Source organism: Camelus ferus, chromosome 1, assembly GCF_009834535.1.
Source record: "Camelus ferus isolate YT-003-E chromosome 1, BCGSAC_Cfer_1.0, whole genome shotgun sequence".
Taxonomy (NCBI): Eukaryota; Metazoa; Chordata; class Mammalia; order Artiodactyla; family Camelidae; genus Camelus; species Camelus ferus.
This window is the reverse complement of record NC_045696.1, coordinates 15,446,322-15,468,819: the sequence shown is the minus strand read 5'-3', so window position 1 is coordinate 15,468,819 and position 22,498 is coordinate 15,446,322. Positions and strand designations below refer to the sequence as shown.

General features: G+C 40.7%; 1 protein-coding gene across 1 annotated transcript in view; it reads right to left on the bottom strand.

Moving 5' to 3' along the window:
- The window catches only part of ADAMTS5 (ADAM metallopeptidase with thrombospondin type 1 motif 5), a 48,626-nt gene that overhangs the window by 7,005 nt on the left and 19,123 nt on the right, over positions 1 to 22,498 (bottom strand). The window contains exons 3-7 of the mRNA XM_014560438.2: positions 18,372 to 18,539; positions 9,596 to 9,879; positions 7,582 to 7,765; positions 7,039 to 7,214; positions 4,522 to 4,697 (exon numbers count right to left, since the gene is read on the bottom strand). Of these exons, the coding sequence (XP_014415924.2) occupies positions 4,522 to 4,697; positions 7,039 to 7,214; positions 7,582 to 7,765; positions 9,596 to 9,879; positions 18,372 to 18,539 (988 nt within the window). The remainder of the gene's footprint in view (positions 1 to 4,521; positions 4,698 to 7,038; positions 7,215 to 7,581; positions 7,766 to 9,595; positions 9,880 to 18,371; positions 18,540 to 22,498) is intronic.

Below are 22,498 nucleotides of genomic sequence, written 5' to 3'. Positions count from 1 at the left end.
GCCCTTTCATCTTTACAAAGCTACCTAAGATTCCTTCTGGCACAAAATGGGACACACATAAACACAAACCAATAAAAATCTACCCTCAGTTAATCTCATAGAAATTGGTGACATTTCTCAAACTTGTTTGCACATTGAGATCACATGAGTATCTTTAAAAAATTCCAAAGCCTACAAATTTAGATCCTCAGACACACGGGCAGTCAAATCCCATTTTTCAGGACGGGTTATGGGCAGCAATGCTCTCAGAGTTCCTCACGTTGTTCCACACGGGCAGACTAGCTGGGAAACCATGGATTTAATTATTTGTTGGACTAGAGACAGGGTAGAGGCTCTGATTCCATTTTGACTTGAACTCTGGATTTCCTGGGGCAGAAAATGGAACATAACATTCTGTAACTGGGTAGCCATAGCTTACTAGTATCATCAGAAGAAAAAAATACAGAATCTTTAATGCCTTAGCAAGTTTCCCCAAATGCTTAGGGCCCATAAAGCGTTATGACAGATTGAGTGAGGCTTTATGGTGAGCGATGAATGAGATAGCTCTCTAGTGATCCATCATCTGCTCAGGAAAATGGGCAAAGGCTTCAATATCTCTGATAGCAATAAACTTGCAGAATACACCAGGGCGGAAGCATTGATTCAGCACCAAGGGACTGAGAAGGAGTCATCTTTTGCCAAAATCTTTGCCTGTATAAGTAATTTCATAGTAAGGTAACTGTGTATTTTGTTTTCCTTTTATTTATTTATCTTATTTATTTATTTATCTTATTTATTTATTTATTTATTTATTTATTTATTATTACTTTAAAACTTTTTTTTAGGGGGGGTAATTAGGTTTATTTATTTATTTATTTTAGTGGAGGCACTGGGGATTGAACCTAGGGCCTCACGTATGCTAGGCACTCACTCCACCGTTGAGTTACACCCTCCTTTTTCCTAGTTATTTAAATAGAAAGAAATACTTTGCTTGTGCAGTTTGACGGATGTGTGTGAAATTTAATTATATACTTTCAAATTCTTACTTGGGGTTAGAGACTATGGGGTAACTGATTCACAGACTGAACATCCAAGTCTGTTTCCCCCGCTCGAGCATTTCCTCGGAATTGGAGAGGAGACTGGTCCCCAGGGAAGGGCCTTTTCTATTGGACATCTGACCTACAGTGACTGCCAGACAGGTGTCAGAGCTTCCTACTGTGTTGAAGCGAAAAGGCGCAATGCTGACGATGTTGAATTTGAGTCACTTTTATTTTTGTAATACACGTTGGATTCGATTCTGTCACAGGATTGTGTTTTTTTTTTTTTAATATCTAATATTGAGATGAGATGCTTCTACAATGGTTTCAAACAAAGCTGGGAGAAAACATTCCATCTTACGTACGCAAGTGGAGATACAGTAAAGCGCGTGCGCAGGGTCCCTGGAGAGCTAAGGAGCAGCAGGGCTGGGCCTCTTGCCTCCCACTGTGTGCTCCTTTTCCCACACCACCAGGCACGAAACCCTATCCTCTGCCAGCTGTATTTTGTCACAGTTAAATGGAAATAAGTTCTGGTGATGTTCAGAGTTTAAATGATACCAGAGTATAAAGAAAATAAAGAATGAAGGGTAAGGGACTCAGACAGGAGAGCATTTTTCTTGTCTTAAATCCTTGTCTTAGAGACTGTCTCATACTTACGAGAATCAGTGGGAACTGTCAGCTCCGCGGCAGGTCTGCAAACTGAGCTTCCCAGGCACTGGGAAGTCTGAGGGCTAGAGCCCAGATTTCTTGGTGCTTTAGTGAAATAGGATTCCCTTTGTGCTCATTCATTTTCTTTGCATCCTGCCTGGTAGCATTTAAACTCTGGACATTAACCAGCTTCCTTGGCTACCATGAATGAATGCGGTTGTTCTCCTACAACTGAGATCTGATGTGCGGCTGGCTGGCAGGGCAAGGGACTCTTCTCTTGTTCAGGGCTCTCCCTACCGTACAAAGAACAGTACCTGCCACGAAGGAATACGTTCATTCATACATACTAAGCAGGCCACCATGGAAGTGACATCCTAGCGGGGGGAAGTGAGACCCACAAATTATCTACTGGTAAGAGCTGTGAAGAAGCAGAGCAGAGTAAGAGAGGAATGAAGAAGATCGGGGAGAGATCCTCCGATTCATTTAGGGAAACCGCTGCCTGGTAGGGGGTGACATGTAACAGACAGCGGAAGGAATTCTAGAAGCATTGGTTGTTAACTGTAAAAAAGGTTTGCTTCAGGCAGAGAAAACAGTCCACATGCTCTTGCTTGCCCTGTTGGAGGAATGTTAGGAAGCTGGGAAGTCCAGTATCTGAGAACAGGGCAAGAGAAGGCGACAGTGTAGAAGGGACCCAGAGCAGGGCAGGGGCCAATTTTTTAGCCTCTCATAGGTTACAGAACAGTCTTGGAAACTGACTCGAAATGAGATGATAGCCGTTGGAGGACACAGAGCCAAGGAATGATGTAGGTAATGAGGTGATGGCTCTCTCTGCTTTGTGAAGAGGTAAGAAGCTGGGAGACCCCTGGGAAGATGGCTGGATTGGTCCAGGCAAGAAACAATGACTACTGGATTGGGGTGGCAGTGCTCGTGGTGGTGAGGGGCACCCAGATTCTGGAGCTATGTTGGAGGAAGGACTGACGGGACTTGCTGATGGATCGAGGGGGCGTGTGAGAGAAAATAAAGTGTGAAAGATGACTGCAAAGTTTTGGGCCTACGCAGAAGAAGGACTGAGTTGCCATTTACTGACGTGAAGAATATTAAGGGAGCAGTGAATTAAAATTGGATCATATTTGCAAATCAGTTTGAAAATAAGGAAATATTTTAATATGCATTATTTCACTTGACCTACACAGCAAAATTAATTTGAAAGATAAGTACTCGTATTTCCATTCTACTCTCAAGAATTCTTAAGAGAAAGAAGTTGAGTGACTCTGCAAAGACCACACGGCTAGTGAATTACTGAGCCAGAGCTTGACTGCAAACATTCCAGCTCCAAGGTCAATGTTCTCTTTTATCCATCACACATTAATCTGGGTTACTCACACAGGTCATTTGCACCACATAATACAATCTTGCTCAAATCAATCTGCAAGCATCTACGCTGTGTACCCCTTGCTACTCTCCTGAATCTCCTCATCTTTTCCTGTGACATCAAATGTGCAGATATTTGTTGTAAACTCAGAAAACCTAAAATGCTAAATTAAGCATTATAAAAAGAGGTTTAGAAGTTTATGTAGGAAGACTGCATATTATATAGTAAATAAGCTATCACTTATTTTAAAAATTATGGTATTTCTCATTTGGTTCTTTTCTTTCTTTCCCTTCCTTTTTTTTTTTTTTCCCTGTCTTTTTTTACAAATGGCCTGTGCATCGTATTCCTATGACCTAAGCTACAGCCTCTACTCCCGCACTCATCAGCCATGTAAAACTGGGAGATTCTTAAACTTTCAGAGTCCGAGTTCCCTCATTTGTAAAACAAAAGTTTAGATCAATCATTTCTAAGGTGCCATGCATCTCTGAAGTACATTCAAATGCAGCGTATAATTGGACTTGTAGGATTTTTGACCTAGATGGCCCAACACAATTTGATGAATAATTATTCCATCACCAGCAAATAGGCTTTAGCAATGCATATTTTAATTCAGAATAAATTCTCCAGCCATACCTTTTTTTTATCATACGGAAGATGATTTCTAGTTTTTTTTTACATTAACATGGCATGCAATTGTTTTACTAAGTCCTTATTGTTGACTCAGTTTGCATACTCCCCTCCACAAAGACAACACAGCACATACAGCAGGAGTGCGGGTGCACCCGACCAAAACCACTCAGCACAGGAGTGGTCTGGTGAAGAGGAAAAACGGTGCTGCATTTCAACAGACTCTTCAGCCAACCCAGCCACCCTAGCTGATAGCAGAATATTTTATGCCAGCAATTGGTACTTTATAAACTCACATAGTTAAAGCAAGTGTGTAATCAAAGACCAGGAGGGGAAGCAGGAAGCAGACATGACTCTTTATCGATATGAATCAGGATAATTCACTATAAAACGGGATTGCCACTACACCACTGCAGATAATGTACATTTTGCCATGAGAAATGTTCTCTCCAGAAAAAGACAACCAAAGAAGAATTTATTTGTAAAAGAAAGTAGTTAAGATGGAACCAAGCCATCCTTTCCTAAATCATGTTTCAGGAATAATAGATCTGCAAGATATTGCCAAAGTGGAACGTCTCAGACATTTTTGTTTCCTTTTCCACACTTTGTAAAACATTGAGCCCATGGCCGTTGCAGTTAACCTGCTTTCAGAGGTGCCATTAGTGTCCAGTCGGCATCCAGAGCTTTTTTTTTTATCTCCTCTCCTTCCCTTCTCCAATTCATGTCTTCCTAGAGCTGAGCTAGACAGACCCCCTCCTACAGATAGCTTATGATGTAACGTGAGTCCTCCTTTATCAATTTTGCAAGCATCTAAAGCCTTGGTGAGGTCAGATAAGGACAATTGTTCTCTCTCATTACCTTTTCTTATTGAAGGTTCCAACAATCTTTGTACAGCTGGAGTTGTCTCCTCCACACACTCCACACTTGTCATACTGCAGCTTCGAGCCAATGATGCCGTCGCAGCCGGTCCGCACACACTTCCCCCGGACGCAGACGGAATTACTGTATGGCCTGCACTCGGTCCCATCAGTCACCTGAACAATGGGAAACACGTCAGCCGTGGGAAATACCTGTGCTTGTGAACGTGGTTTCTTTGATAAAACAGCAAGTTCTAATTTGGAAGTTTTAAATTTGATTGGAAGAGATAGTACACTGAAAACTAAACAAAAAACATACAAACAAAAAACCCCAAAACACCCCTAGTTAATAGGAGTATCGACTGACAAATCCTTGATGTATTGACAGAAAGAATTGAGATAGATCTGGGTTATGCCCTTTCTCTCTTGAGCTTAATTCCGAATGTGTTAGTGTTGAGTAGGCAGATAAGTGGGGGCACCGGGCAGACAGGTGGAGGACAGCGAGGATGGTCCGGATGATGGTGTTATGCCTGCCTCCAGCATAAAGGGGCTTTACTTCCTCTAAATGAGTGGCAGCAAGAAACCGCTTAGAATCCGACAAGGACCTAACCGGACGTGACCCAGTGCTCGTTGTAATATAATTAGCATTGCAGTTTAGGCCCCCTCTGTGGGTTTTTCTGTGTACATCACGCGTAAGGACATGTGCGGAGGGGACAAACATGACTAAGCACTCCAGGGGCAAGAGCTGTCAATCAGTCAAAAGACTATCTCTAAGCGAGGGTATAAGAGAAAGGGCAGGCAGGGACCGCTGCTTTTCCCCCTTGGATCAGCCCACCTCCTGTTCTTGGAAGAGTACTTTCCTTTTACTAATAAATCCTTTAAAATCTTTCACGACGTAACGCTCTGTCTCCCATCTGTATTCCCATCTTTCGGTTACGACAAGAACTAGGGTATTTCCCTTCCCCTTGTGGGGTAACATTAGGAGACCCAGGGTCCTGATCTCCATTTCCATGTGCATGATAAGCTCCCATGGTACAGTCTTGCCTTTTTACTGACAGAGTCCATCTTTCACTTCATGTATGGGACTGTCTGTCACTTATGTGGGGAACAGAATACGGGTGGGCTCAAGGACACAGATATCCTTGGTTGCATAATTGTTATTACAGTAATAAACTGAAAATCTACGTCTGACATTCACAACCTCACAATGGTTGGAAAGCATTTCCTATTGTGTCGAACTGTGAGATGCTGAGATAGAGGCAAATTCATGTAAAACAGAAATCTGGGGAAGTCAAAGAAAAGTAGTTACTGGGAGGGACTGAATATATTTGGATAAAAGAATTAGTATATATTTTAAAAGCTCATTATAAAACAGTATGTATATGGACTCTAGTGATTTGTGCATGTTGGTAAATGCAAATAACATATGTAGCCATACGTGCAAATAACATATGTAGCCATACGTGCAAATAAGCACACGTATTTTGTATTTGTGTGTATATCAAACTCTTCATAAGTGTGTGAAGATACAAGTGTGTGTACCTGTGTGTAAACTGATGTAGAGTATACTGCAACAGACTAACAGCTCTCTAGATGATTATATTTCCGAGTAATATTTTTGCTTTTATTTCTCTATACAACTTTAAATAAAAATGAATTATTTTGCATTAAAATATGAAAACGAATATATGTATGTATATGCAAGACTGGGACATTGTGCTGTACACCAGAGATTGGCACACTGTAACTGACGGTACTTCAATAAAAATAAAATAAAATAATAAAATAAAAACTGGAAAAAAAACTATTTTGCAATAAAAAGATAAAATATTTTAAAAGTTGTGTAAGTTAGACATTCACTAATTTTTCAATAGTATGTCATAAATATCTGAAAGCTTAAGTTACAGAGGTGGTTTCAAATGTAGCACCTATTTACAAATTAGATAAACAATATTTTAAACTGCTGTGTAATGTTGATTGTGAGAATTACTTAAGTAATTTAGAAAATGCTCTTCTGTGGAAAATAAGGGATAACGTCACATGCACACGTTATAATGTGTAGAACTAGAGGGACACTGATTCATATGAAAGATGCAAGACATTTAAAATTCTAAGTCAGAGACGATGATCTTGAAATCTATCTTCATGAATCAACAAAGGAATTCTTAACTACATGGGAGAAAAACAGAAAGCTTCCTTGCCTCCTAGTCTCCTTGACAAACGCACCCGGGAAATATTATTGTGACGTTAAGGTCACTTCTTACCTTTCTTGACAGAGAGTCATACTCTTCAAATATAGTTGTTAAAACATTTACTCGTTATGTTTACAAAATGATTTTGATTCATTGTATATAGTTTGAAAATATAGAAACGACAGAGGTGAAAATAAAAACCTCCCCAAATCCTGCCCCCACCCCCCAAGATAATGACTGTTTACATCTGGTATGAGCACGGCCCATTCTCTTAAACAATCTCCACCAAGGACACCTGCTGTGTGTGGCAGTCTGTGTGCAGTTACCTTTGGAGAAAACACCACGTAGTAGCCGGTGCCCTTAGCTCTGCAGGTCAGTTTGCACACGTCTCCCGGCAGGACGCCTGCGTATTTGGGAACCCATTCCACAAATGTTTTGACTCCTTTGGCATCAGACTGATACCCATTTTTGGCCTCACACTGCTCATGGCGAAAAGATTTACCTAAAAAAGCAAACGTATCGCATTATTACGCGATCTGTTCTGAAACTTAGATATATTCTTATCCATCTAAATACTTTTAAGGAGAAAATGCTAACTTATTATTCTTTGTAGAGTCTCTTAACACACCAGCATTGGAAGATTTTTTATCGAAATCGAAAACAGTAATTATTTTCTTTCTACGCTCTGAATCCTCAGTTGTTTGCAGTAATAATATAAAAATCACTCATGTATTTGTTATTGGTTTGCACACTGGTAGAAATGTGCAGACAAGATGAATAGGCTATTTCTCCGGCCTCCCTATTTATGACTGGTAGAATACAAATTACACCTGACACATGGTGGTTACTGACACTCGGGAGCGGCGTACCATTAGCGGGGCAGGGTATGACGCTGCAGGAACGGTAGATAGCCCTCTTCCCTGTGCAGTAGCGGCCGTTGTTTCTGGGCGCAGGGTTATTGCAGTGGCGATAGGCAAACTGTACTCCTCCTCCGCACGAGCGGGAGCATTGACCCCAGGACCCCCAGGATCCCCAGTTGCCATGGCTTGAAGTCTAAAAGAGAAATAGAAGATATTTTAACTCAGAAGGGAGGAAAGCATTCAAAACATACATTTGGAGATCACTTGCATTCAATGACTCAGAGGAAACTTCATCTTAGATACAGTTACATTGTCACTGAATTTAACATGGCCACAGGTATTGGACGCTCTGGAATTACAACACAGTTCCAGTTCTAAGCAACTCGCCTTGTCTGCCTCTCCATTCTCCAGCAGCAGAGAGTCTGAATACTTCACCCCAAGCTCTGAGCACACTGCAAGGGTTACTTATGGCCTTCTGATACTGCGCATTTCGGTTAATAACCACTGAAGCGTAGTTCACTTTGTGTCCACTCTTAATCTCGCATGTTTAACAAACAGTATGATGCTAAAGGTTTTGCATGACTCAGGCATTAGCTGATAGTGCTTACATATTTTCTCCCTTTTTGGCATTGAAGTTCTGCGGTCCCCTGGTGGACATCACACATCCCATCTGTGACAGACCCTCTGCCACATGCATGAATGTATCTGACCTGGGCTTGACTTCATTATACCCCACAGAGAGGAAACAGACAGATACTGACGTGCACCTGTCACATGCACCCACACCACAGAGAATGAAGAGCCCTGCTATGACACCCCAGGCCTCTTGCTCTGGAAACACTACAGCAGGAAGCTGAGAGACCAAAAGCAAGCACACTGGAAACTCCTTTGTCCAGGGAATTCCTGAAGAACTTCCTCTGGCTGCCTGGGTCAGGGTACCTGAGAATGCTCAGTTGTATGACAGTCTTGAAGGGCAGAGGAAACATGCACATGGCAACACTCTTCTGGGGACTCTGAAAATGTTGGATTGAGAGGGAACAAATGCTTTGTGTGGGCCTTGAAAACGAAGGTGGCGATGGCTGACCTGAAGCTGGACTGGGTGCACAGGGAGGCAGTGAAACGGAGCAGGACCCTGTGGGGTCCTCCCTGGTACAAATCTTTTCTGTGTCCAAGGAGGAGCAGTCAAGAAAGGCTAGTGTTGCCATTAAATCAGGATCCTGGTACCTCGTCAAGGAGTATCCATAACAATATCTTTTGAGTTCTTCTGCAGGAATTAAGGCCCCACCCAGGTGGAGGATGGCAACTTCTGGCTGAGCACAAGATCCCTGGAGCACTGCTCTGCTACCCACCACCAGCCGATCAGAACAGTCACACACCCTGCAGCCCTCTCCCTAAATTTTGCCTATGAAACCTACTCCCAGAAAACCAATGGAGAGTTTGAGTTTTTCAAGCACAAGCCACCCATTCTTGCTTGGCCCTGCAACAAACCTTTCTCTGCTCGAAACTCCTACGTTTTGGTTTCTTTGGCCTTGCTGTGCCTCGGGGACAAGAACTTTTTGGTTTGGAAACAGCAGGAGGTGTTTCCCTGGAGCAGGTGTACTTCAATTCCTACAGGTAGATTAACTTGCTCTAAGGGGAAAAACATGACCCTTTTGGAGCTCACCAAGTATGTGTGAGGATCACGTCTATGGCTATTTCCTTAGTGAAGTTCCCATAACATTTAAGAGAAGTCAAAAGTAAACTCCCAAACCTTGATTTGGGGCCCTACTTGTGGTCTCCATTCGACAGAATCTGGGCTCTGTGTTTTTGTTTCAGTATATAGCCTGAGATCTGTATTTTCTCCACTATTTGAGGACTGAGGTTGGCTCCTGTGGGTAAAGGAGGAATCTGTATATAGATCTTTCCAGGAAAAAATATTCTAACTAGGGAATAAAGCCTTTCTGGTGACAGGCCCCACATATGTCCCAGGAATAGACTTCAGACCTTGGGTCTCCAGGCTTTGCGTGACAAGAAAATCACTTACTGAATAATATTTTTTCTTGGTTTTGTCCACACACTTGCCCTGAAGGCAGATCCTGCCTTTCCCACACGGTGTCCCCTCCACGGCTGGCAGCTTTTTGGTCAGACACACCATCTGGCCCTGGCGCACCACGGCGCACCAGAGGCGCGCGCAGACATCCATGCCGGGGCACACGGAGTACTCGGGCCCGAACGTCAGGTTGCACTGTTGGCTGGCGTCGTAGGTCTGTCCTGGGAGTTCTTCGGGGCCCAGGATCTGCTTGCGTGGTAGGTCTAGCAAACAGTTACCTAAAAGAAGTGTTAGGTGGTTAGATAAGTCGGGGCATGGAGCAGATAGCTGGAGGAGAGGGAGGGTGGTCTGGAAGATGGGGTTATGCCCATAAGCATAAAGGGGCTTTACTTCCTCTGAATGAGTGCCAGCAAGAAACTGGTTAAAACACAACTGTATTATAATTAACTTTGCGGCTTAGCGCCCCCCCCCCCCATGGGTTTTTCTGTAAAAACCAGGGGTAAAGACACTTGTAAAAGGGGCCAAACATGACAAAGCATCATGTCAATCAATTAAAAGACCATCTCTAAGCAAGGTTGTAAGAGAAGGAGAGACAAAGACCACTGCTTTTCCCCCTTAGATCAGCCTGCCTCCCATTCTTGGAGGTGCACTTTCCTTTTTCTAAATAAATCTTAAAAATCTTTCACTACACGACGCACCGTCTCCCGACTGTAAACTTGTCTTTCAGGTATGACAAGAACTGGGGTCTTTACTTTTGGGGGTAACAGAATAACCAAGATTGACCACTGTTCTGCGTTTCTATTTCAAATCTCTGAAATTATTGGACCTGAAAATGCAAGACCCGGGTTGGTGCTGAAACACGATGCATCCAGACAGATCTGCAGTGTGATGTCCTGGAGAAGCGACTCCACGGGGGACCAGGCTGGGCACCTCCGTGAGCTTGTCAACCTCCTCCCGGATTTCCAATGGATGATGTGCTTGGGGTATCCATAATGATGGCAGTGGTTTGATTAAATAAAATTATTTTATAATAATTGGTTGTGAAAAGAGCCATTGTGGTGAGGGACTAAAAGAAATTGGGCTGGACATAGAGAAAATGAGATAGTGAATATAATAATAAATAATAATTAATAATAATAATAAAGTGTATACAACTTTGAGTCCTTGCACTCTTTCTATACCCCGTTCTCTACTTCCCATTGCCCCATTTTACTCCCTTTTCATGAACCCTTCCATGTCATCTTTTCATTAATTCTGTAAAAAATAAACAAGGCGATGACTCGTTCATCCTTGCACTCATTCAACAAGCATGTGCTGAGCACCTACAATGTTCTAGCAAAGGTACTAGATTTTGGGAATATAGAAAAATGATCCAGCTCTACCTCTCAAGGACTCCCAATAAACTAGATGAAGTCTTTCTCCTAGACTGAAAGAATTTTAATAAAGAGCTTTCAAGCATCACAGAATAAAGGAGCAGTGGGAGAAAGCACCTCTGAAAACTTGGGATCAGGCCCTTTTTTTTTTTTTTTACTCATCTCTTCCTTTTTCTTCCCTTTGTGTCAGTTGTTGAATTTAACTGGTACGTGCTGGGTCCTTGGAGTGGGTCTGCCCCAAACAAGTAGGTGCTCCCAAAACGCTTCCTTAAGAGTCCCTATCCAGTGAGTTAACGCCATTAATTTTCTCTCTTCATAGGGGAGCTTGCTTTTTGCCCATCAGTTCCTGTATTTTTCTGTTTATTTGATTTTACAATTGACACGCTGATTATGAACGATGCTAAAAATAACTAATATTTGTTACACACTTACACTACCTTCAGGTCTTTAAATGTATTAGCTTATTCAATCTTCATGAGAACTCTATGAAGTGAATTCTATTATTTTCTTTAGTTTCTAGATTCAGAAACTGAGGCACATAAAGATGAACCACTTACCCAAGGTCAGTCACATGGCTGTCAGGGTTTTCCACTCAGAGCCTCCCCTCCTCATCTTATACCATCCTGCCTCTGCCTAGCAACGTGGATAGATTTCTTATTTTCTTGCTCCAGCGCAGGCACGTAGAAGGATCCTTTAAGTGGTAGATAGCTTGCCTCATGGTAGAAACACCCGGTCTAAAGTCTAATTCTGGCAAAACACTAAATGGCTGAGTGCTTGGCCAAGTTAGTTAACTGCTCCCTAATTTATTTTCAAGATCTGTGAAATGTTTCTCTCCTCACTGTGACACTGTAAGGGCAAAATCAGCTCACAGAGATATAAGGGGAACCCAGAAATACACAAAACAATCCTAGTTGGGACTACTCCCATATTTAACAACATTTCAGATGTATTCAAGTTATTCTTTTTATTCAACAAACAAAAAGCATATTTAAATCCTATTTTCCACTGAGACATGGAATATTCAGCACATTTTAAGTCAGCACAGCCTACTGCAAATGTTTTTAAAACGACACTCAAGTTTCTTCAAAATGAATGCCTTAAAATTTGTCAATCTGTGATGGAGGCATTCTATGAAAATGAATAAAGAGCAAAAGTTTCTATTTAACTTCTTAGCCAGAACGTTTGAAGAGGTAAAGCTTCTTAAGGCCAGCCAGAAAAAGCATTAAAAATAAGTATCCGGCCAAAGAGAACTTTGGGAGAAAAACATCAAGTAAAAAGAAAAGCATCAACACCAAGGCAATAGGAAGGAATGACAGTGAAAGCTCACTAAGCTTTGTTTAGAAGATAAAACGAGATGAGGCACTTCAGAACTCCAGGAAAAGCATTATCTTCCTTGCTCCATAAAAAAAGAACCTTGTATAAACCAGGGAACGCTTAGCAGATCTGCTGATGGTAGAAAACTGTCAACAAATCTCTGAGGCAGCAAGAACGCTTTCCAGTTCTTCAAAAGTGCTGTTTTAAGAAACTTTTTTTTTTTTTTTAATTTTACTGAAAAGCACAGACTGTGAAACTGTGTAACTAAATATTAGCTGAAGTCTTTAACGTGTGTGGGTGCACGCAGCCTGGGTCTACCTTGATCATCTCCAGCCCAAATCACTCACCGTCTGTCCCTGGACATGTGGTCACCGGGATTCTTTCTGCCTTACTGGCCGATGATGAGGGAAAAGAAAGGTGTAATGCAATTTGCAATCAGCCTACAACAAGTAGACTTCAAGATGTGGCATCTCTTTACAGAGCTCAACACCAAAGTATGTTTTAAACATGAATACCACATTTGCTTCTCTATTTAAAAAAAAAAGTTATCTCAGTGCTATGGTTTTCCCTCAGAGGTTATCTGGAGACGATCTTTTATCACTGAAAGTAAAATTATTTCTTTCAGATTTGCCATTGATTTTTCACTTCAGTGTTCTCAACATTAAGGTTTGTTGCTGCATTAGTTTCAGTGAACCCTGAAATAGACAGTCTGCTGATTTCATCTCTGTGTTGAATTATGTCCTTTTGCAATAAAATAGGTACAGAGATCGCTACCCAGTGGCAGATTTGTGCCAGGGAGCAGCAACAACAAAACCCAGTATAGATCCTGATTCTGAATCTCATGATATGAAATAGTTAAGATCTAAGTAATAGTGGGTTGGATGAACATTGTCCATCTACAAAAAAAAAAGGTGTACAATTTGGGGAGGAGGGTGAGAGAAGAAATTGATCAATCTTTTAGCACCATTTATATTGACCTCTAAAAGCATCTAATCTTTAGTTCACTTTCCTAATCTGTTTCCTTTTACTCTCAACCATTTCTTAACATCTACTCACGTATTTTTAAATTTATCTCAGCCTGAACTCCTATCTAGGCCTCACTGCCGACATTTTGTCTGTTTGCCCTGGTCCACACAATTGCCTAGTTCTTTTCCGTTTCCTCTCTCTTTCTCTTTCCCCACTTTCCTTCGTCTTTCCTTTTGTTCAGCATTTTGTGTACATAGATGGAGAGTTTCCAAAAGAAAGACAATAGAAATGTGTGCACATCACCTGTTTGTTTTTACCACCCATGTTAAATTAAGATAAATGCTATAAGTAAGGTGAAAAATTACTTTTAAAAAGTAAGGCCCAGGGATTTGTGATGGACAAATAAAGAAAGAATGTGGTAGTCTCTCCATGGCCAAAAGTACACTAAGGGGTGATGGACAGTAAGCCCTGCCTCCAGGAAATGGAGCAGAAAAATCTTTGGTTTTTCATATCTGACTTCTAGCCCTGTTTGCCTTCATATTAATGATTAAAGAAAATTATCGGATTAAAGTTGGTTGTTCTTTATTCATTTCATTCCGCCTCCCCTCCCATTTCTAGCACCATAGTTACTTCTGTTTCCTCTTCCTTTTCAATACACAGGAATGAAATGAAGCATTGGCCCAAATAGCCACGGCTCAGGAGATATCAGTTAATATTCCTAATGAAACTCGTTCCAAGATGCCTCACAACACGGCAGAGTCTCTTCTTTTACTTCCTCCTGCCACCTCTCTGGCCCTGCGATTCTCCTTTTAGGTCTTTATTTGAACGTCTAACATTAGAAGGGACACTGATGCCTTATGGGCTCAGGGATGGATGAACTAACTCGGGCCATGACGACTGCTGCCGACCAAAGTAATTCAAGGCATTTCTTTGTGAAACGGTTAGAAGATCGGTACAGTTTAGCAGGTGTCATGCCAAGGAAATTAGGTTAAAAATTCTCTGTGTTAAAAGATAAAGCATAGTTTTTTAACATACAGGTCACCGTGGACTTCAAATATACATCTTACTGACAGACTCTGTTAAAGAACCTATTTATTGTAAAAATCAAGACACTCCACAAGGAGCTTTGAATTTTATGAGTATGACCTTGAAAACTGGACCTTAAGGTCATATCACTAGCTCTCTTGTCTACACTTACCAAGGATTCAGAGACTTGGTTTTCTAATACCATTTTATCTCCAAAGTTCTGTGTTTAGCAAGTGGCTGTAAACTTAGTTCTTTAAATATGCTACCTGTTAATTTTTCACAGCTGTCTGTAGATTCTCCTTTGCAGCCCGTGTCTTGGGTGTTCTTGAGCTGTGTCTACGTAGGTAGTGGCCTTTCTTATCAACCGGTGCTGAGGACTTGGGATCCAGGGGACACAGCTGTTGTTTTTGGCTTCAAGGTTATGAAGCATTTGAGAAAGGAAATTTAATAACCTGCTTTTGCTGAGCAGTTTCTCTGCCAAGTGCTTACCTTTATTTTGGGGGATCATCCTCCCGGCCAGCTTGCCTAGAGCTAACTTGTAGAAACACTGCAGAAAGTCTACAAGTATCTTGGCCAGGCTGGGGTGGGAGAGAATTCCCTGTGAGACCTGGCTTTTTCCTTTCTGCATCACAAATCTGCAGGCACAGTGATTTTCGAGTGTGCACATTGACTTTTCCACCATAACCTAAGTGTTGCCTACTTCTTGTTGGACCTAAATCAGGAAACACTCAAGATTAATAAATTTAAATTTGGCAGTGATAAAGGGCTACAATGTCCAGCTACTTATGGCTAATAATGTAAAAAACAAATCCAATGACTTGAATGTAATTGTACCCTAAGGTCACATTTCTCCAGCACTGCTGGAGGTGGGAAGGCCACCGACGAGCTATTCCATACAAAGATTTTCTAGGCAAGGTATTCTTTAAGAACGACCTAAATATTGTATAAATTTTGTGAGACTATCTGCTTAAAAACAGCAATGGCTTTGTTGCCTTTTATGGGCGTGTCAGAATTTAATCTTCCTAAATAACTGAAAATCACTTTTTTTTCTGAGTATCAGTTGAACTGAGTATCAGTTTTCTGAGTATTGTATCATGCTGAAAGAGAGAGGTTCCTTGAGGGACTGTGATGGTGGGAGAGAGTTTTTGACCTTCTGGGAAATGGGGCCAGACCACTGTGCTTTTACTGTTTTAGGGCTAACATTTTCCAGCTGTTCTGGTTTCTCTCTCACTGTCAAGTCAGTTTACTTCTTGCTCTCAGCTTACCTTTCTGAAGTGCCCTACCCACCAAAATGACCATTTTATTGCTCTAAATTGTGAGGGGCCTAGAAAATTCGAACAGAAAAAGAGCAGAACTATTTCTACTAAATGTGAATGCATGGGCTCTGCTCGAAAGGGTGAGTAAAAATGAAAAGGTTTGATGACACGGTTTCATGACATCAGGCTGACCTTCGAACAAAGACTTATGTTTGTTTGCTTTCCCATCATCTTGGGCTTTGATTTCCCTTTGGTTCTCTCCTAAGCTCGGAGGTTGCAATGTGAGAACCTCCACCGTTCTCAAAGTCATGTCAACTAGTTCCCATCACCACACTTTTACTTAAACTGACTTAAGTCTGTCTTGGGTTGCAATCTAAAAATTATTAAATTATGTAAGTTCGAGTTTAAATGACAGCCCTACAGGGAGTATTTATTGCTCCTTTGGCTCTGTGTCTATGCCTGCTCTTCTGAAATGAGTACGGCTGAGCTTTGCCACTGTATCATGGCCACTGTGCCTGCCTTGGATTCTCATCATTCTGAAATTCATTCACTACGGGCTACTGATAAACTCAAATCTGGGGGGTAAGGGTGGTGGTGTGGTTAAAACACAAGACTGTCTAACCAACACATTCAAAAGTGAGAGAGTCTAGGTTTGATACAATTAATTAGTTAATTAATGATGAGCATTTCCTGTCCAACAAGCGTTGGTAACTGAATTTATTGATTTATTTATCATGCAGACGGGGAATTCAGATAAGATTTCATCCGTGCAAATGAGTAAGATCTATTTCTAGTAAAAGTATAGGCTTGGTTGCCATCTACCACAAAATCACTTAGAATAGACACAGAAAACTTGCTGGAAAATTTTTAAAAATCTGAGTGTAGACTCTTTTAAATACAGAAATAATGTTTAAAAAGTGAAAACAATATTGGGAGCTTATTTACTGCATGGAAAGTAAAATCGTGAATTCCACAAACATGAAATAAATGAATCATTCCAGAATGATGGCAATAAGGAACAGAATTCTGCACAGCATTGTAATTAGCTGACCTAATACTTATATGGGGAAAAAAAAAGTTGGTCCCATTTTAGCCATAAGTATTTGCTGCCTTAGCAACTAAATTCGTTCATTTAGAGATTCAGAGTTTAGCTCAACCTTTTGGAATGTGTATGTGTGATTTGGAAATAAAATATTAATGTTACTCCATTTTCAGAAAACCTGGGGGGAAAAAACAGTGAACGTAATATTAAGAGTGGAAACTAAGATTCCACCCAAGAGGAAGCTTCTTAAACAGGGATTTGACCCATGTAGATAGGCGGGTAATTAGGTGAACATTCATTTCAGGACTTTATCAGCATTTATCAGCATTTTAAACTGAGCAAAACAGAAAATTACCATTTTATTAGTAGTAGAATAGAAAAACCTCATACATCAATTCTTGATATTGTTTCTGAATCTTTGAGATATTCGGCCATCCTTTCAACAAACAGAGAACATTTATTTTGTATTGAGGGAAATTTTAAAGCAAGCTGGGTGTGGACTGTTTTCAGGAATAGGAAATAGAAATTTAAGCAGCCCCAAGTAGCTAAATTAGCATTATCAGTTCACCATTAACATAGCAAGAAATGAGTTAGTGAATATTTTGGCTACCAGATGCCAAAGAACTGCATGGTAAAATTTCTTTTTGTCTGAAAAGAATTGAATTTATCAATTGTTTTGTAATTATGTACCCAAAGTTCAAGGTGGCCAACTTACTAAGAAATTACAAAAAAATTAAGCTTTAAACTTTGTGGAACTAGGAAAAAAACAGTTATCACAGATTTTCTTTATCCGACTTTGAATTGTACATCATGTGCTAATTTTGTGAACGATTATCGTGATCAAGAATTTCGTATTCAACCACCAATTTTAAAGAGGTAAATTTTAAGAGGAAGAAAAAAAGACATGAGAATATGTCCTCTTCTGTAATACGAGAAACTTGAACTCTGTGGTCTCCAAAGATCTCTTCCAACCCTAATGCAACTATTCTCCTGTGTTTCTAGTATTTTAAGGTAATAAAGAATGCTAGGAAATTAGCAAGAGCTTGTTTCAAAGATTGCTTAAAGGTCAGAATTTATTATTTCTAAAAACTGTGACTTCCTCAGTATTTTTATATAATTTACAGCACTAATCCTGGATTTACAGAACTTAATAAAGTACGCTATGCTCCTGAACTGTATTTAAAGAGTGAAGCCAAAGATTTTCTTTTGAAGTTCTTAAACTGTTTTCTCACCATTCAGATTGATTTTCTATTTCTGTTCTGCAGTTTTGACTCCGCTTTCAGGAAAACCTGCTGTCAGGATGAAACCAAATCTTTTAGTGAATGCAAATCTAAAGAGCTTCCTCTCCTGGTTTTATGTCGCCATAAAGAGAATCCGACAGAACTGTCACCTACATTTTAACCACACCCCTATAATAGGCATGTAACAAATAATTCTGAGAGTCACATTAATAGCAGAGAAGCAAGATACGTGCCAGCGTTCTCATAGGAAGCTCGTGGTGAAAGGGGGAATAAAAGCCAGGCTTTCAGGGCACTAGCGAGGCATTCTGTGTGGTCTCCCACACTGCTTCTCTTTTGAACTTTGCGATTCAAAAGCAAAAATACCATTGCTATGATGCCACCAAGGGTGTTGGCATTGCACACCCACAGACAGTCTCTTATCCTTCTTCTGATACTATCCAAGTAACTACTGTCTTAGAGGGCCAGGTGGATGTCATGAGGAGATAATAAAGTGTAACTTGTAATAATTCCAAGTTTTGTTTCTGAGCCTATGCTGTCCTGAACTTTACCTACCATGGCCATCATCCAGGAATTCCGTGATGGTGGCAGATGTGCATTTGGACCAGGGCTTGGATGCGTCGATGCTGGTCAGGATGGAAGACATTAAGCGCTTATCTTCTGTGGTCCCGAAGTTCTCTTCACAGAATTTGGAATCATCATGGGAGAGGCCAAGGAGATGTCCTAAGGGAGAGAATATATGAAGAACAAATAATGAGGGAGTCTGCATTTCTCCTTTTCCGTGGCAGTTATACTAGCCCTTGGCTTTTTAACTCCCAATCGTACATGAGTTCATTTTAACTGCATTTTCACACAGTGACTGGGCCCCCAGGGAAATTAAAGCCGCATGGAATTAGGGCAGTCACTTCTGGTGAACATTTAGAGGAAAACCGAAAAATTACACTGGAGTGGATGTTCCCATAATCCATCTGGATCACACATGCTCAAAGATACATACAAACCGGCCTTATTTAGAATCTAGAATCTGCAAGGCAACTGTGGGATTATGTCATAGCCCTCACTACATATTATTTTGAAAGCTTGTCTAATTTTCCATCTTCTCTGATCAACCATAAGCCCCATGAGATCAGAGAGCATCTCCCCCCCCTCACTGTATGAAAAGCCTGTATTTAACTCAGTGTTCTGTGAGTTACAAACACTGAATAAATGGTTTTTGAATGTCAGTGACTTCCACTTTCTTGGCTAAGTAAATAGGTAGTCATCTAAGAGATGACCAGGGGAGGAAAAGAAAGAAGTGAAATTAGTAACTTTCTGGTTCCATGCAAATGTAAGCTTGTTTCATTCACTCTTTCATTTCTTTTAGTTATTTAGTGAGCTGTGAATGTTTACTAGTTCCACAGGTATATTTTGGAGACATACCCATTTACACTTAAGAGATGTCAAGGACACAAAGCTAGTGTGCTAGTGCTTGCAGGGAGAACAAATATGGGAAGGTAAGTGATGGTCCAAAACCACTCGGCGCGTGGTGTTTGTTCTTAAGACTACTCAACATGCGACCCATCACAGCTGTTTCCATTCTAGCAAGCCAGGTATTATTTCACAGAATACTCAACCCCATTCTTATAATCTGACTAATTTGTTTTAATTACATAAGATTCATTTGCACATAGTCTAAGGAGATAATGCAGCCTCCAATATATTAAAAATGCTGTTAAAAAAAAAAAATCCAGGACATCAGTTTGTAGAGACTCTAAAAAGTAGCCAAGTCATTCTAGTAGTGTTTTTTTTTTTTTGCAAAGTTTTATAGAATTATACACAAACCACCAAAACTGTATGAGGGAAATACTACAGAAAAATGATGACTCTATGCCCCCTGGGTTCCTGAATGCCAAAGGCAGGAGCTTTGGCCACTCCACCAAGAAAAAAATCCAGTGTACAACAGTAAAACCCAAACAGAGATGAAATTTTGTATGCTAAATTCCAACTGCTTTTGGCCAACTTGTTAAATCACTAACACCTTGTAACAAAATTGTCCACTGAGCAGCTGGTTGCTTCTGTGGCCGAAATTCAGTGGCCAGGGCTCGGTGACCTTTTAAGGCTCCACATTTTCAGGTTATTTATGCAGTTATTTACTTCAAGAGCATTTACAAGGCTAGCAAGTTGTGGGAAACCCTCCCGCCACCACTCACACTTTATTTGGTCAGGACCATAAACGTGCATGATAGTTTGTAAAGTAGCTCCCATATCACATGCCAAAGAAGACTGGCAGGGGATCCTCCAATTTTTGGGTGGTATGCTGAGATTTTCATGGCATCCACAGCTCACAGAAAAATAGACCCTTTCATTCACGTCCTAGTCAAAACTGCTTAAAGTTACTTAGTACATCAAACACTTGTTGAGAAGGTAAAATCTTGATCAGCTGACTGTGGGATTTGTGTGGAAATTACACACTTGAGTTTTCTTCCCCACCTTGGCATAGAAGACAGAGGGAACGTGGCCTAAGGGGACCTCTGCAACATGAATCCAGATTTTCTATTTAAAAGACTTGTGATTTTTGCCTTCTATGTCATAAGATATTCATGTTTATTTAATGGAGTAACAGTCTTTTTTTTTTTTTTCCCCCAAGTGTATCTAAATAAACAGTGTTTTTCATATGCATTTTTATGATTGTACCCAGGGAGTTTCACTTCATTTGGAGGCTAAATTTTAGATTTCTGATATAAAATACAAGCCATGTGGTAAACACTAAATTCTCTTTCAGGGATCTAAGCAAGTATCTCATTTTTTTTTTCTTTTATACAGAAAGGTAGAGTCTATCATGTTAAATATCAATACTGCAAGCAAAGACAATTTATTTTAAAATATTTCGGTCTATTTTATGATTCTTTTGGCATGTCCTTTGGCCCCTAAATCACTAATTTATCAATATATCTTACTTGCCACTAAAGACACATAAGAAATTCTTAGATGGCCATAAGATTGCCATTCTGGGCCTGAACAAATCTTAGTTCCACATTAGCAAGAGCTGAAAGGTGATGTGAATTTTGGAAGAACCTCCAAGAGTCGGTCAGAAAGGGACTGCTTGAGAGTCCCTTAAGAGAGACGGACTCTTTGGAGGGAAGATGAATGCTCTGTCCTCCATGAAGAAAGTCTGGCAGCTGGCTGGGAGAGGTGTGCCCTCTCAAGGACAATGAGAGTCATGGCCACTGAGGAACATTTCAGGGCCCAGAGAAACTGGCAGCCACTTCCACAGTAGCTGGAACCAGGCACAGCGAGGGACCTGTGTGATTTCCCTGCAGGGGCTGGAGAGGAATTGAAATGGAAAAGCCATGTGAGGGATGTTTGGAAGCTCTTCAGGAGAGACGTGACAGGCATACTAAAGGCTGTGAACAGCCGAAGAGGTGAGATTTTTCAAATGTGATCCCTCAGTCATGGTGCTGAAATCTGCCCATATCTCTGAGCCTTGACATGGCAAGACACATCTAAAAGCAAAAACTATTTCAAAGGGACACTCACATTAGAGACAACTTGCTATAATACTAAAAGCTTATGAGCAGAGAAAAATCTAGCATCTAGGAAATGTCAAATATAACGTCACAGAAAACAACAATACATTTCATGTTGTGAAGGGTTGAATCAGAATTTATCATGATGTCGCTGATCGCCTAGGACCTTGTCCTTTTACCAGTGAGAGTCTGTTCCTAAGTCACCCATGGAGATGTTTAAAACTACAGGTGTGGATGGGAGATGGTGCGTTTCTCCCACAAACAGACTCTGGCAGGGTTAGTGCAGTGGGGGGTTAAACACACGTGCCCCAGAGAATAAAAAACAGCATTGGAGAAAATGTTGACAATTCCTAAAATAATGTATTGTTGTTTTCATCAAAATGTATTTTATGATGAGTTTTTAGAGCAATGAAAAACAGTCAGTTGAGGGGTGAGGTTTTGAAGGAGTCAGAGTGACTGAATCCAAAACCCCACGGAGGAAGGCACTCAGAGATTTCTTTTTTGTTTGTTTGTTTTCAGGGGGGGTGGAGGGGGCTAATTAGGTTTATTTACTTATTTAATTTTTTTTTTCAATGGAGGTACTGAGAATTGAACCCAGGACCTCAAGCATGCTAAGCATGCACTCTACCACTGAGCTATACCCTCCTCCCGAGAGATATTTCTTTCTCAAGTCCATGCATAGGAAAAGGGTGAAGAGGAGTCAAGGCAACTGTGAAGGGTAAATGAAGAGATCTGAGGAAGTTCAGCCAAGCTCCCTGAGTGAAACAGGACGGGAAAACTTCTAGTGATAGGATAAGGGAGATACAGATACAGGGAACCAGGGTTCAAGGTCAGGGTTTAAAGCAGAGATGCCAAAGTCTGGCTTTAAGGAAGAATTAGCTTTTGTATTTGGAACCATTTGCAATCAGGAGGCATGCAAAAGACAGAAGAGAGGTTTGTATGCTTTAGCTACGTTAAGCAATCTTATTTACAATGCTACCTTTCTTTGTGCATCTTTCTGTAATTGGAAAATAATTCTCAGCAAAATACTTCTCAGCTAAAATACTTCTCACCTCACACAGTTAAGGACCCAACACAGTTGTGAAGAGGGTGCACTTGTTAACAGCACTTGTATTTATCTACTAAATTAATAAAAAAAAAGAGGCACAACTGAAGTCAGAGGGAAATGTACAGAGT